At 40.2% G+C, this 13,035-nt stretch overlaps 1 protein-coding gene across 1 annotated transcript; it reads left to right on the forward strand.

Moving 5' to 3' along the window:
- Positions 1-115: 115 nt before the first annotated feature.
- alkbh8 (alkB homolog 8, tRNA methyltransferase) lies at positions 116-12,733 on the forward strand. Its single transcript, XM_030743537.1, has 12 exons — positions 116-257; positions 903-1,036; positions 1,130-1,230; positions 1,654-1,782; positions 1,955-2,050; positions 2,342-2,446; positions 3,061-3,131; positions 7,590-7,696; positions 7,974-8,134; positions 8,668-8,957; positions 11,220-11,369; positions 11,882-12,733. The coding sequence occupies exons 1-12, from the start codon at positions 120-122 to the stop codon at positions 12,629-12,631; spliced, it is 2,232 nt and encodes a 743-aa protein (XP_030599397.1). The 5' UTR covers positions 116-119; the 3' UTR covers positions 12,632-12,733.
- The last annotated feature ends 302 nt before the right edge of the window (positions 12,734-13,035 follow it).

The following is a 13,035-nucleotide window of genomic DNA, read 5'->3' on the forward strand; positions in this document are numbered from 1 at the left end:
ATTTTTAATCAACCAGAAATATTCAAAACATGCTTCCACAGAATGTCTCCTGGAACGAGAAGCTTCGGGAACTAAACTTTCAATCTTCGTTACACCCGGACGGATTAAAACGACGTACCATGGATGCTAGTGAGGAAAATAACGTGAAGGCCGTCAGGAGGAGTAAAGAGGAGAAGAAACTTCTCAGAAAACAAATTAAAGCCAGTCACACGTTACTGAAGCATGAAGGCATCCGTACGGACCCGCAGCCTACCAGGGTAAGAGAAAAATACCTTTTATTTGTCGGGAAATAGCCAGCTGTGTGAAGCACGAAGGAGAGCTGGCAGTCATTTTTCTTCGTCTATTTTTATGTATTTTGTTTCTTATTTTGTTTTGCAGTAAAATGCATTTTAGCTAAGTAGGACTGCAAACCTAATTTTTAGTTATCACTTTAATATTAGGTTTATTATTATTATTATTTGCTAAATTAAGAAAAACAGCCGCAGTTTATGGAAAATACTTTTAATACTGAACAATATTTATACTAACTAAAAGGACTTCACTCATTTATGTTTGCAGACAAATGAAAAATGTAAGGTCAAGAAAATTGGGTTCATAAGAAAGTATACTGTTGTATTCAATATGCTATTGTATAATGTAGAGAAATACCAACACTTTAAGCCTGTAAAAGTATCAGAACAAAAATTCATATGATTTTTTTTTCCCCTCCTTTTTTTCTTGAGAGTATGTATTGTAGTATGATTATTGTTGCGCAGCCTAACAGTCTTTGGGGGAAAGCCTTGTTTTATTTATCCTGGTGCCTTCAAATTTCCTGTGTCCTTATTATATCTCTTGTTCAGACCTTCAGTCTGGTTTGGATGTCGTCCTTTCAGTTATTGTTGCTGTCTCTTTCACGTCTGCAGAGTCTGGTGGTGGCAAACGGTGGCCTGGGGAACAGCGTTAGTCGAGAGGAGCTTTCTGCAGTGCTGAAAGAAATGGGGCATGTGGAGAGCCTGGTTATGCCTCCTCACAAGCCCTATGCTTTTGTCACATACAGGTGCATTTGATAGTACTTTAACGGTTTCTTTTTAAACTTTTCCAGAAACATTTTGTTTTCAAACTAATATTGTTACTTTCATTCTCTTTCCAGATGTGAAGAGAGTGCTCTAAAAGCTTATATGCACCTTAATGGACAGAAACTGCAGTGTGGAGAGAGCAGTGTCACACTCTACCTCGCTTATGTCCGCTCAGGTACTTTTACTTTTAGTACCATCAGGAACATTATGTGCCCTCTCAAATCTACTCTGGCTTCTGGATTTACACTTTTTTGGAAGTTGCATTGCAGTTATATTAATGTAATGAGTTATTGCCAACTTCTGTGACATTATCTGCTTATTCACCTCAATCTCCTGCCCCGCTTTGCAATAAAGTACAGTGAAAGTGGACGAGAGGAGACAAACTTAACACCCCAAATCAGCTCAGCAAAAATTCCTACACTGCAACAGGTTCCCTTAAATATTAATACACACATGAAATTATGTTAAAACTAATACACATGCCCTAAAGTATTAACTTTTAGGTTTTAGAAGTAAGTCTGAAAGTCTGACAGTAATGCTGGATACGAAGCTCTTGTTTTGAGATCCACTTGTATCTATTTTATATGCTCGTGTACAGTGACCCATGAGGAGGAGACATCCATTCCTTTGCCAGAGGGTTTAGTCCTAGTGGAGGATTTTGTGTCCCCAGAAGAAGAAGCTGTGCTGCTTGCTGCTGTAGACTGGTCGTCCACTAATGATGTTACAGGTGAGGGTATCATGTCCACAAAAAAACACACATACAAAAAAAAAACTGTGGTAAAAAAAACCCGGCATTTATAATCACCTTGAAAAAATGTAGATACACTTATTTGTAGTAATTCAGACTTAAAACACAAACCTTTTTCTTTTTTTCCTAATTTCATCCTAATGCTTCATAGCTCAAAAAGCTCTGAAGCACAGAAGAGTGAAACATTATGGCTTTGAATTTCGCTATGACAACAACAACGTGGATAAGGACAAGCCATTACCTGCAGGTAAACTTGCTCAATTTAAATGAAAACGTATTCTTTGAATCAGGGTTTTATGGGTTGTGTTTTCCTTGATTTGGTCTTCAGTCTTGTCACGCTATTATTATAACTTTTTACTTGAGGGTTAAAGTTTGGGCGTGTTAGAGATTCTAACTCCACGCTGGTGCCGTCATTTATTATGTCAGCATTTTAGTTGTCGCCTATAACCCTTTTAGTGTTGAGTGTGTCATTTTAAGCATATAATATAGGAAAAAAGAAGTAGCAGAAAAGTGTGTGTGTGTGTGTGTGTATTTCTAGGTATTCCTGCGGCGTGTTTACCAATTCTGGAGCGGTGTCTAAGAAAAGGACACATCAACATTATGCCAGACCAGCTGACTGTTAATCAGTATGAATCTGGACAGGGTGAGTAAACAGTTGAATAATTTACAGAAATATTCTACTCATTCCCAGCTGTGTATGTTTTTTTTTTATTTATGGACTCTACCAGCTGGGATAGGCCTCATAGCTCTCAACCATATCCTGGTCCTTTGTGTATTTATTACTGAAACTAGCAGTTTTAATTCCCCTCCTCATCCCTGTTTCTTGTGATTGGCTGTCCTTTGTAAACAAAAGGTTTGAACACGAGGTAGGTGGGCCTCCCACTGAACTACTGAAATGAAAGTATTTTCTTGAAATTTTGAGAAAATAAGTCGAAATTTCGAAATATAGACTTAGAAGTAGATCTAAAAGTAGAGCCATTTGTTTTTTTTTAGACCTAATTATTAAGCTGTTATTAAAAATGAATAAAGGAGCGCACAAACAGAGTTTAATGATTTGCACCACTGGGTGGCAGCAGAACCTTTTCAACATGTGTCAGTGAGAAATAATGGAAGCCCTTGGATCCTGTCTGTTTGTTAATACAGCATTTAGGGCTGAGATTAGGATTATTAAATATTTGACTTTTTATATTTGAAATGAACTTGATTAACTTTGGTCTAAAGTGTTTCATTTTTCATGTTTGCTGATGATATTTTCAGGTATTCCTCCTCATGTGGACACTCACTCTGCCTTTGAGGACACCATCCTGTCTCTGAGCCTGGGGGCAAAGGTAAGAAGTCAGTCAGGCATCTGTGATTTAATCTTCATCATTCTTGCCACAGACCTGTGATTTGGTGATTTATTTAGCATGTATTTCACCAATCAGCGTGTACAGCCGACTTCTGCCACCAGTACTCAGGGTGCAAACATTAGTCATTCAAATGAAAGTTACACATTAAAACAGTCTAAAGAAAACATTGTCAGCTTAGTTTAAGAGTTAAAAGGTGCGTGTGTGTATGTACATATCTTGTGTCCTTGTGATTTTCCTGAGAACACTGTTACCTTCTCACGATGTCTCAGTTCTTTTCAGTTCCCCCTCCCTGTGCCATTCGTTAATCCAGTAGGCAGTTAAAGAATTGCTTGTAAGAAATTTTGTATGAACACTGGCTGAACACAAGAGTTATAGGTTTTCCGTTTTCATTTCCTTGACTATTCCAGGTGCTCCCAGGTGTTGTGACCTAGAAACTAAAATTGTGGGTTTAGTCTGTGCCACCTGATTGATGTGGATGAACACCCATCTGTCCCTGCTTGTCTGAAAAGCAGGGGCTCTGTTAGCAATCAGCTGTCATCTGCTGCGGCATCTGTCTCTCTCTCTCTCTCTCTCTCTCTCTCACACTCACACACACACACACACACACAGGCTGACAGTGTGTGCATGTGTTCATTGTCCTTGCTTTTCGGTGAAGATTTGAGCCACAAAAACTGTAGACATTTTACATCATGGTAAAACAGGAAAGGACACTTGGAGGAATATTTGAAGTGAATAGATTCCCCAAAAGAGAGTTTTATTGACTGCAGTTGCATTTGCATCTTCTTCAAGCAATACATGAGAAGAAAGGTACTGATTCAGCTGAGAGGTGGATTATTTCATTTCATTAGGTACACCTGTTCAGCTTCTCGTTATCTAATCAACCAATCACACGGCAGCAACTCAACGCATTTACACATGTAGACATGGTCATGACGACCTGCTGAAGTTCAAACTGAGGCTCAGAAAGGTGATATAATTGACCTTGAACCTGGCATGGTTTGCCAGATGGGTTTATCTAAGTATTTCAGAAACTGCTGATCTTCTGGGATTTTCCCACACAACCTTCTCTAGGATTTACAGAGAATGGTATGAATAAGAGAAAATATCCAGTGAGCAGCAGTTCTCTGTGTGAAAGTACCTTTTTGATGTCAGAGGAGAATGAGAAACTGCCAGACTGCTTCAAGCTGATAGGAAGGCAACAGTAACTCCAGTAACCACTCATTAGAACCAAAGTATGAGAAAGAGCATATCTGAACACAACATATTGAAAACTTGAAGCAGATGGGCTACAGCAGTGTGTCACTCCTGTTACCTAAGATCAAGAAACTGAGGCTGCAGCCTCACTAAAATTGGACAATAGAAGATTGGAATAACATTGTCTGGTCTGATGTGTCTCAATTTCTACTGCAACATTTGGATACTAGAGTCAGAATCTCGTGTAAACAGCAAGAAGGAATGTATCAATATGTCAGCCAGCTGATGATGGTGTAACGGTGTGGGGGATATTTTCTTGGCACATTTTGGGCCCCTTGGTACCAACTGAGGACCGTTTAAACACCACAGCCTGAATATTGTTGATGACCGTGTCCATCCTTTTATAACCACAGTGTACTCATCTTCCGATGGCTGCTTCCAGTAGGATAATGTGCCATGTTACAAAGCTCAAATCATCTCAAACTCGTTTCACTTGAATCATCACAGTGAGCTCACTGTGCTCAAATGGCCTCCACAGTCACCAGATCTCAACCCAGCAGACCACCTTCTGCAGTTCTGAATCAAAAGGGAGTCCAAACTGATACTAGCAAGGTGTACCTAATGAAGTGGCTGGTGCGTGCACATTGGGATTTCTGAATCTGATAATATAATGGTTGCAGAGAATATAAAAGTCACCAATTTCAAGAAGTGTTTGAAAAAAATATATTTTGCTAATCTGTGGATTTAATTGACTTTTTCCAGCTGCAGTTTGATTCAGTTTTGGTTCTTGTAATCAGGATTTAGTGCATCTCAAAACCGTAGCCGTATGCCATTCACTCAGTTTGATTTGACTTGATTAATTTAACTTCTTTCAAAATGTAGCACGAATGATTCAGTCATTATTAATGAAACACGTGTACTTCATGAATAATGGTTGCCTGTAATTATATTAAGTATAACTGTACAATTTAGCTGTTTGTGATGTTGCATATTGGCTATCCTTAAGTGTGTATTTGTACTTCTGTTTTTGTGAGGACCAGGTTGTGGGATTTAGGACATTTCGGCTGGCTTTAGGGCTAATTGTAAAAGTTAGGCAAAGGTTTAGGGTTACTTATTGTGATGCTTAAAGTTGAGGTAAGGGAGTAGGGAGTGCTCTGTGTAACTGAATGTGCTCAGAAAGATGTAGACGTGTGTGTGTGTGTGTGTGTGTGTGTGTGTGTGTGTGTGTGTGTGTGAGAGAGAGAGGGAGAATGATGAGTAGTTGTGTAGTAAAGCACAGTTGGCAGCGTCACCATCGATTTAGTCACATTCCACCCTTTCATTGATTGGCAAACACTCCTCAGATGGGAATGGTGCAGTCGTGTGTGTGTGTGTGTGTGTGTGTGTGTGTGTGTGTGTGTGTGTGTGTGTGTGTGTGTGTGTTTGTCAGAGATATTGAGCATTCACTTGCAGTTTGATGGTAAGATCTGATAATTTGCTGGAGCTGCATGCCCTTTCACACCTAGACACAAACCCTTATATGTCTGTCATCCACACACACTAAGAGACACACCTCCACACACACACACACAAACATGTATGCCATCTACTTCACAAAATCCAATTTTCCTCCTGTCAGAATTTGGAGAGATGCAGTTAGAAATTGTTGTAGATGTAATTTCCCAGCAGAGCTTATGCTGCTATATGCTGTAAGGAAACATTAGGATCAAACACCAACACTGTCTCTGCTAGCTGTGAGCGAGAGAGCAAACAGCATTTTTTTTGTTGTTGTTGTTGCTGTTTTTGTTTGTTTGTATTTTTTTTTCCACCCCTAGTTCCTTTGGGTGACATCAGTCAAAACTGTGTGATGGGGAAACTGTTTCATTTGGCAATTTGGTGCCAAGTTTTCTTTCAGTACTTTCATTATGTAGCTGAACTACCTGAATTGTAATAATCAGTAAAATGATAATTTTGTTACATATGTATTTGATTATTGTAAGTCATAGTAAGGAAATCGTTGAGCTTTAGTGGTGTTTTAGTTTTGCTTCAGTTAAGAAAAAAATTTTTTTTTTTTAAAAAAGCACCTTTTTTTTTTAATGTTTAATTTTGTCATAACCTAAACAGCTGTACAACAGCACGGCTTAATCGGATAAAATTGCACAACACCCTGCTGAAGAACAAAAAGGATAAAAGTCAATGAAACATCAACTTGTGCCTAACTGTTTTCCTATCGTTGAAGATCCAGAAATATTTTGATCAATGCTAAAAGTATTAAGGTTTGTTATCAGCAGTTATTATTACTACTGTAGTAGATGCATTGATCCAGGACGCCACATTATCATTGCTGTTGAACTGTCAGGTGAAATTGGTATATTTACAGCATGATGCTGCGGAGTAGGATAAAATACCGCTGTGTGTGTGTCTACCACAGGAGTAGACATCTTCTAGGGATATCCTGCTCCTGTGATTTGGTTGCTGCTGGTGTGCTGCATCCTTATAATCTTGGTCTTTGCCCTTGTTGCTATTGAGACCTATTCCTGATACTGATGCCAGAAGTGCAATTTTGTCCTGCATTTGTGGCAAGAGTGCCAGGTCATCAGTCCACTGCTACAGTGTCCACTGAATGTCATTCCTTCCTTTTTTCTGTAGAAGACCTCATGATACGATCCAGCATACCATCAGTCTTATTTTTATTTAGAAGGAAGTTTTGTTGTGTCCGGTTGTTTACTGTAAGAGAGAGAAAATATGACTGGGTGTTATGTTTAATAAGCAAGCATGCAAGTTCAATAAGATAGGTCCAAGAACTATTCCTTGAAGGACTCCATATATCATAGCAGTTCTTTCACATTTGTAATCACTGATAATGACTACATGTGTATGCCATCTGATTACAGTTCCTGCGTTTCTATTTAGAAGTGCTGCTAAGTTCTAATGCTCCCCACATCGTTCTTCATGCAAATCTTTGTGAGAGATGCTTCTGTGCTGTGATGTGAGTGGAAATCTGATTGAAAGCTATCAAGGATGTCATCCATCAGCAAAAAAAATGATTTGATTACAAAGGGAGGGGCTGACAGGTGTTTCTTGTGTGTGTGTGTGTGTGTGTGTGTGTGTGTGTGTGTGTATGTGGGGGGCAGTGGAAAGATGCCTGTGAGAAATAAGACATTTAAAAGTCCATGCCCTAAGAGTTAAAACCTTCATAAAATGTTGAATTTAATCAGCAATTTGTTATTAAGTGCAGTGAAGTCTGTGTTTGTGTTTGTGCAGACAGTGATGGAGTTCCGTCATCCTGATGGTCGTGTTGTTCCTGTGGTGCTGCCTGGGCGGAGCCTGCTGGTCATGAAGGGAGAGAGCCGATTCCTCTGGACACATGGGTAAGCTGGACTGCGTTAGAAGATCAGTGTCTCCTTTTTAGAGCTCAAAGTGAGCTTTGGGTTGATGCTGAACCTGCTGCTTTTTCTCTGAAGAAAATAGATGGATGGAACTATATCTACTACTAATTTGCACATTTCAGTCCATTGATATTTTTTTTTTCCACATTTGCATTGTATTTGGTCACATCCACATCCTCTGGTATTACTTCACCAGTTGGTTTGTGTCTTTTTTTGTCTTCTGTTACTATTAAAGCCACCTCTTTATGTATCCTCTTAGGATCACTCCTCGGAAGTTTGACATGGTGCCGGCCTGTGAGCTGCAGTCCCCTGCTCATACGGCACCTGAACTCAGCACCCACAGCAATCTGACTCTGAGCAAGAGAGGCACTCGCACTTCTTTCACTTTCCGCAAGATCAGACTTGAACCCTGCCACTGTGGTGAGAATGAAACAAACTGACTGCATTAATTAACTTAATTCAAAAATTAACAAGGGGGGCAATTACTTTTTCACAGACTCAGGTAGGTTTGGATAGCTTTTTTTTTTTTTCCCTTAATAAATGAAACTATCATTTAAAAACTGCATTTTTAATTTAATTTTAAAATTTTGTATGAGAAATATGCAAAAAAAATAATTTCAGCAACTCGGCAAGTACTTTTTCACAGTGCTGTGCATCTTACTCTAGTAGTGGTTTTACTGGGGAGGTTACAAATTCCAGATTAAACCATTTGATCCTATTCGTTTACAGTTAAAAACAATCAGTTTGTTTGTGTGTGGTGATGCAAGAAAGGACTTTTTCACCAACATGAAGTTGTTTCCTGTTTTATCAAATTTGACAAATCTAACAAGTTTGGTATTTTTGTTTAAGGACACAAATAAAGGATTCTTGAACGATGGTAAATAAACGTTATATAGCAAAGCAGGTCAAAGATAAGTACATCTCACCATTGAACATCTTGCCCCTGTCTCCAGCCTTCCCCTCTTCGTGTGACAGCCAGGGAGCGTCTTCAACACCCTCGACCTCAACGCCCGCTCCCCCATCTCCCCCTGCACTTCCATGTTGCCATGCCGATGCAGCCCGTCTGGAGGAGGAGTATGTGCACCGGGTGTATGACACCATTGCCTCCCACTTCAGCAGCACCCGCCACTCCCCCTGGCCTAGTGTTTGCCACTTCCTGTCCTCACTCCCACCGGGCAGCATGCTGGCTGATGTGGGCTGTGGAAATGGGAAATATCTGGGCGTAAACCCAGAGATGATTGCAGTGAGTGTCATTAAATACTAAAATAATGTCTGCACTTCTGAGATACTTCATTGATCCCTGCAGGGTAATTTCCTCTATCATTGCCTTTTTACTGCTGCTGCCTCTTAGATCGGCACTTTGAAATGCTACACATTTTCATAACAGGCGTTTATCTGCAGAAACATTCATCTGTGTATCTGAGCTGGAACTGCTTTTCCTCATTTCTCACATACAGGGGCTAAATCTAAGATGGCTCAGGGCTTTTTCACCAGATGTAGATCAGCCTGACTCAACCAATAACCCTTAATGACCTTACATAACACTGTCACCTTGACAAGGCCAGAGAGACGGGGTTAGAGACATAACACCAGGTTTAACTCTGGTTAAAGCCTTTTAACACCACCAGGCTTGTAGGTGAAAGGATAAAGCTGAAATTGTCTTGCATGCAATAAGAATACATCAAAGCAACACTGTAATTTAATGGAATATGCAGCTGTAATTATAGTCAGATTTACTTGTGCCTTAATGATGGGAGCCTCATACTGATAAGCTTATTAACTTACACATTCATGCGGTCTGCAGCTTTTTTGCTGGCTCTCCTTCCTGGATTTAGTGGCAGTAACTGTTACTAAAAACAACACAGCGTTAAATTCTTGTGAGGAATTAGCAGCTTGTCCTTGTTTGAGTTTGATCAAATATTGGCCTGCAGCCTACCATTTTGAAGCCATGTTTGGTATGATGGCTGTTGCTATATTATTATTTTGTAGTGACCATATTAGTGGTGACATGCTGTCAGCTAATATTGAAAGGTGCATCTCACAGATGCCTGCTCATTCAAAAAAAACCAACCTGATCGCAGGCATCTTGGATCATCTTTTCACAGCCAGCTGTTTGTGTCAGCAGCCCCGGTTAATAATGAAAAGTTTTAACACAACGTAAACTGTTGAGTTATATGAAAACAAAACAAAAAAACCAACCCCTGACATTTCTGCCCTAACACTGGGCATTTTAACATTGGAGTCTATAGGGTTGACTTGCTCTGCGAACCAGCCTCAAGTGGCCATTTGAGGAACTGCAGCTGTTGTGCATCAGCCTAAAGCTTGTATCCAGTTTTGATCCAAAACACAAGAGCCTGAACAGCAGACAGACGCTGCAGAGGTCACAGTCGCAGTGCTCAGGATTCTCATAAACAGAAAATGAAATGAAAAGGAGGATTCTGTGCCAGACACTTCAGGACCCAGCGTTACGTAAGCCTGGCCTTTCTGCTTCAGAGTGAAGTAAGGTTTGCATCATTACATTCACTTGGCAAGAAGCTGCAGTTTGCGCATCTACCTCCAGTGGTAATGCTTTGGTACCCTGGCGAGTATAACTGAAGACAAAATGTAGGCGTGAGTTAGTAGAGGGTTTGCTCTTAGTCACAGGTGTAAACGTCATGTCTTGCTTCAGGACAGCTAAATAAATAAAAGTAAGACACAGAGGAATGAGGCCGCTATTTTTGCTCTTATTTCTTCTCTGTCATTTTTTTGCGTTAGCTCTGTTTCCATGGTAATATCCTACATTTCCTGTTTACGTATGCACACTGGGATATTCTTGTTTGGGATTTGGGGGTGCATGTAAGCAGCTTATCCTGACTCAGACTGTAGCTGTGATAAATCAGTACAGAGAACACTGTGATCATGCAGCAAACACATCAGCTACCTGAGTTTTAGTCTGTTTTTTCTCATTTTCTCCCAACTCGGGTTTCTTCTCCTCTTCCTTTTCCTCTCTTTAGTCCTTCTTTCTTTTTGTGCCTCCTGCTCTACTTTACATTCTCTCCCTGTTTGCATGTCAGTAATAGAGGGTGTGTGCAAATATGTAGTGTTTCTCACTCTCTCTTTTCACCTTTGTCTTTTTGGGGAAGAGATCATGAAGCTTGATTGAATTAAATCAGATGAAGTATTATTGCCATCCCTTCTTTTTTTTCCTCTTCCTTTTACATTTCTTTACTCCTTCCTACATCTTTTTCTCTCTTTTTCATCTCTTGTTCTCCACACAGAACGTATGTCCCTTCTTGCTCATTTTTGATTTCTTGCTGATATTTTTTTTTTCCTTTCTTGTCTCTGTTCTTCCCTTTTCTCTGTGGCTTAAATGTTCAGGAACAGTTTTGCTTTTATTCATGTAAACATCTCTTCTTCAGACCTTGTGCATGCTGACACTAAATGGCTGTGTGTGTGTGTGTGTGTGTGTGTGTGTGTGTGTGTGTGTGTGTGTGTGTGTGTGTGTGTGTGTGTTGTCTCATTTCAGGTGGGATGTGATCGTAGCAGTGCTCTGGTTCAAATTTGTGCAGAGAGGGGTTTCCACGCGTTTGTATCTGACGCTCTGAATGTTCCTCTGCGGACGGCCTCCTGTGACGCGTGCATCTCTATAGCTGTCATACACCATTTTTCCACAGAGGTATACACTGTACATCCTCATACAACGAGTAACATAACCATAAGAATAGCATCAAAACCATTAAATCAGTTTTATTTAGACAGATGGACCCATACACAACAAAAATTGATTGCAGTAATTGTTAACTGATCACTAAAGTTTTCATGTTCTGATAGCAGGAACTTTTCAAGGAGCCCTTTGCAAAAGTCTTTAAATAAAATATCACACCCTGGTGGTAGTGCAAGTTACTGCAACTTCAGCTGCATGTTCATTTTGCGCCTATGACAGACAAAATGTGACATCCACATGACTTCCTGGAGTGGATGGCGGCTTTATTTCGCGCTTTGCCGTGATACTGGGTTGTTCTGTCTCAATGACTGACTTAATTTGAGATTTTTTTTTTAATCTGTAATTTTCAGCCCTTAATAAGTGGATTTACTTTTGTCTTGCTTGTCTTGAAATGCATTAGAAAGTAATGGAGATTTAAGGAAGTCCCTGAGTTTAGTTTTTAGTTGAGTTTTTTTGTGTTGCAGGAGCGTCGGCTAGCAGCCGTGAGAGAGCTGGTGAGACTTCTAAAGCCCGGAGGTCGTGCACTCATCTATGTTTGGGCTTTTGAACAAGAGTACAACAAGCAGAGGTCCAAATACCTCAAAGACCATAACAAAGAGCATCGTGAGAAGGAAAACCTCACTAAAAACACATCAGGAAACAGACAGGAGCCTCGTGGGATATCAACTATCCAGACCAGCGGACATTTAGAAGGCAGCTACGAGCCTGTTGACAAAAAGCAAGATCTTGGCAAAGTGACTGACTGTAAGCTTAGTGTGCACACAAACCGCACAGCCTTTAGCACCCAGGACCTTTTAGTTCCCTGGCATCTGAAAGAGGGGAAAAAACAAGGGGACGAAGAATCAGGAGATGGTGGAAAAAAGAATAGAAGAAAGGAGAATTCTAAAAAGATTTCAACTAACCAAACCAGATTTGACAGTAACCTTCAACCCAGTCCAGGTTTTGATGTCAGCATGTCTCCTGAATCAAGCCATGACACTAGTGACGCCACTCACAGCCCAAACTCTAAACCCAGTCCAAGTAGTGGCACCGCTCAGACCTCAAGTTCTGCTCTAAAATCGGAGTCTAACTGCCAAATGCCCGTCTTTCACCGTTATTACCATGTGTTCCAGCAGGGGGAGCTGGAAAAGCTGTGCAGCCAGGTGGATGGGGTCAGAGTTCAGAGCAGCTACCATGACCAGGGTAACTGGTGTGTTATATTAGAGAAGGACTGACACACATGTAAAATAATTTTGATACCAGTACACATCTGGGTAAATAACAAATTTTATGAATGAATGATGTAACTAAAGGATACTTTGTTTGGCTATGTGATTTTTAAGTGCCTTGAAATAAATTTCAAAATCTTTGCCTGTTGTGCTTATTTCTAGCAGTATGTTTTGACCATAAATAAGGTCTCATATAATAATAGAAAAAAATGCACCTTTCCACACTATGTTTTCATTGACTGAACATTCCTGCTGGGATAAATCCCACCAGCTTTACTCAAAAAATAAAAGCAGCTAACTGAAACATTCCTGAAGTTGGAGAAATCCCGTGCTCGAGCTGCTCGAGAGTGCTGAGTCTTTGTCATATTTTTGTTCACTGATGCATCAAATATCTGTGAAGTCATGCTGTT

Source organism: Archocentrus centrarchus, chromosome 13, assembly GCF_007364275.1.
Source record: "Archocentrus centrarchus isolate MPI-CPG fArcCen1 chromosome 13, fArcCen1, whole genome shotgun sequence".
In the NCBI taxonomy this organism is placed as follows: domain Eukaryota; kingdom Metazoa; phylum Chordata; class Actinopteri; order Cichliformes; family Cichlidae; genus Archocentrus; species Archocentrus centrarchus.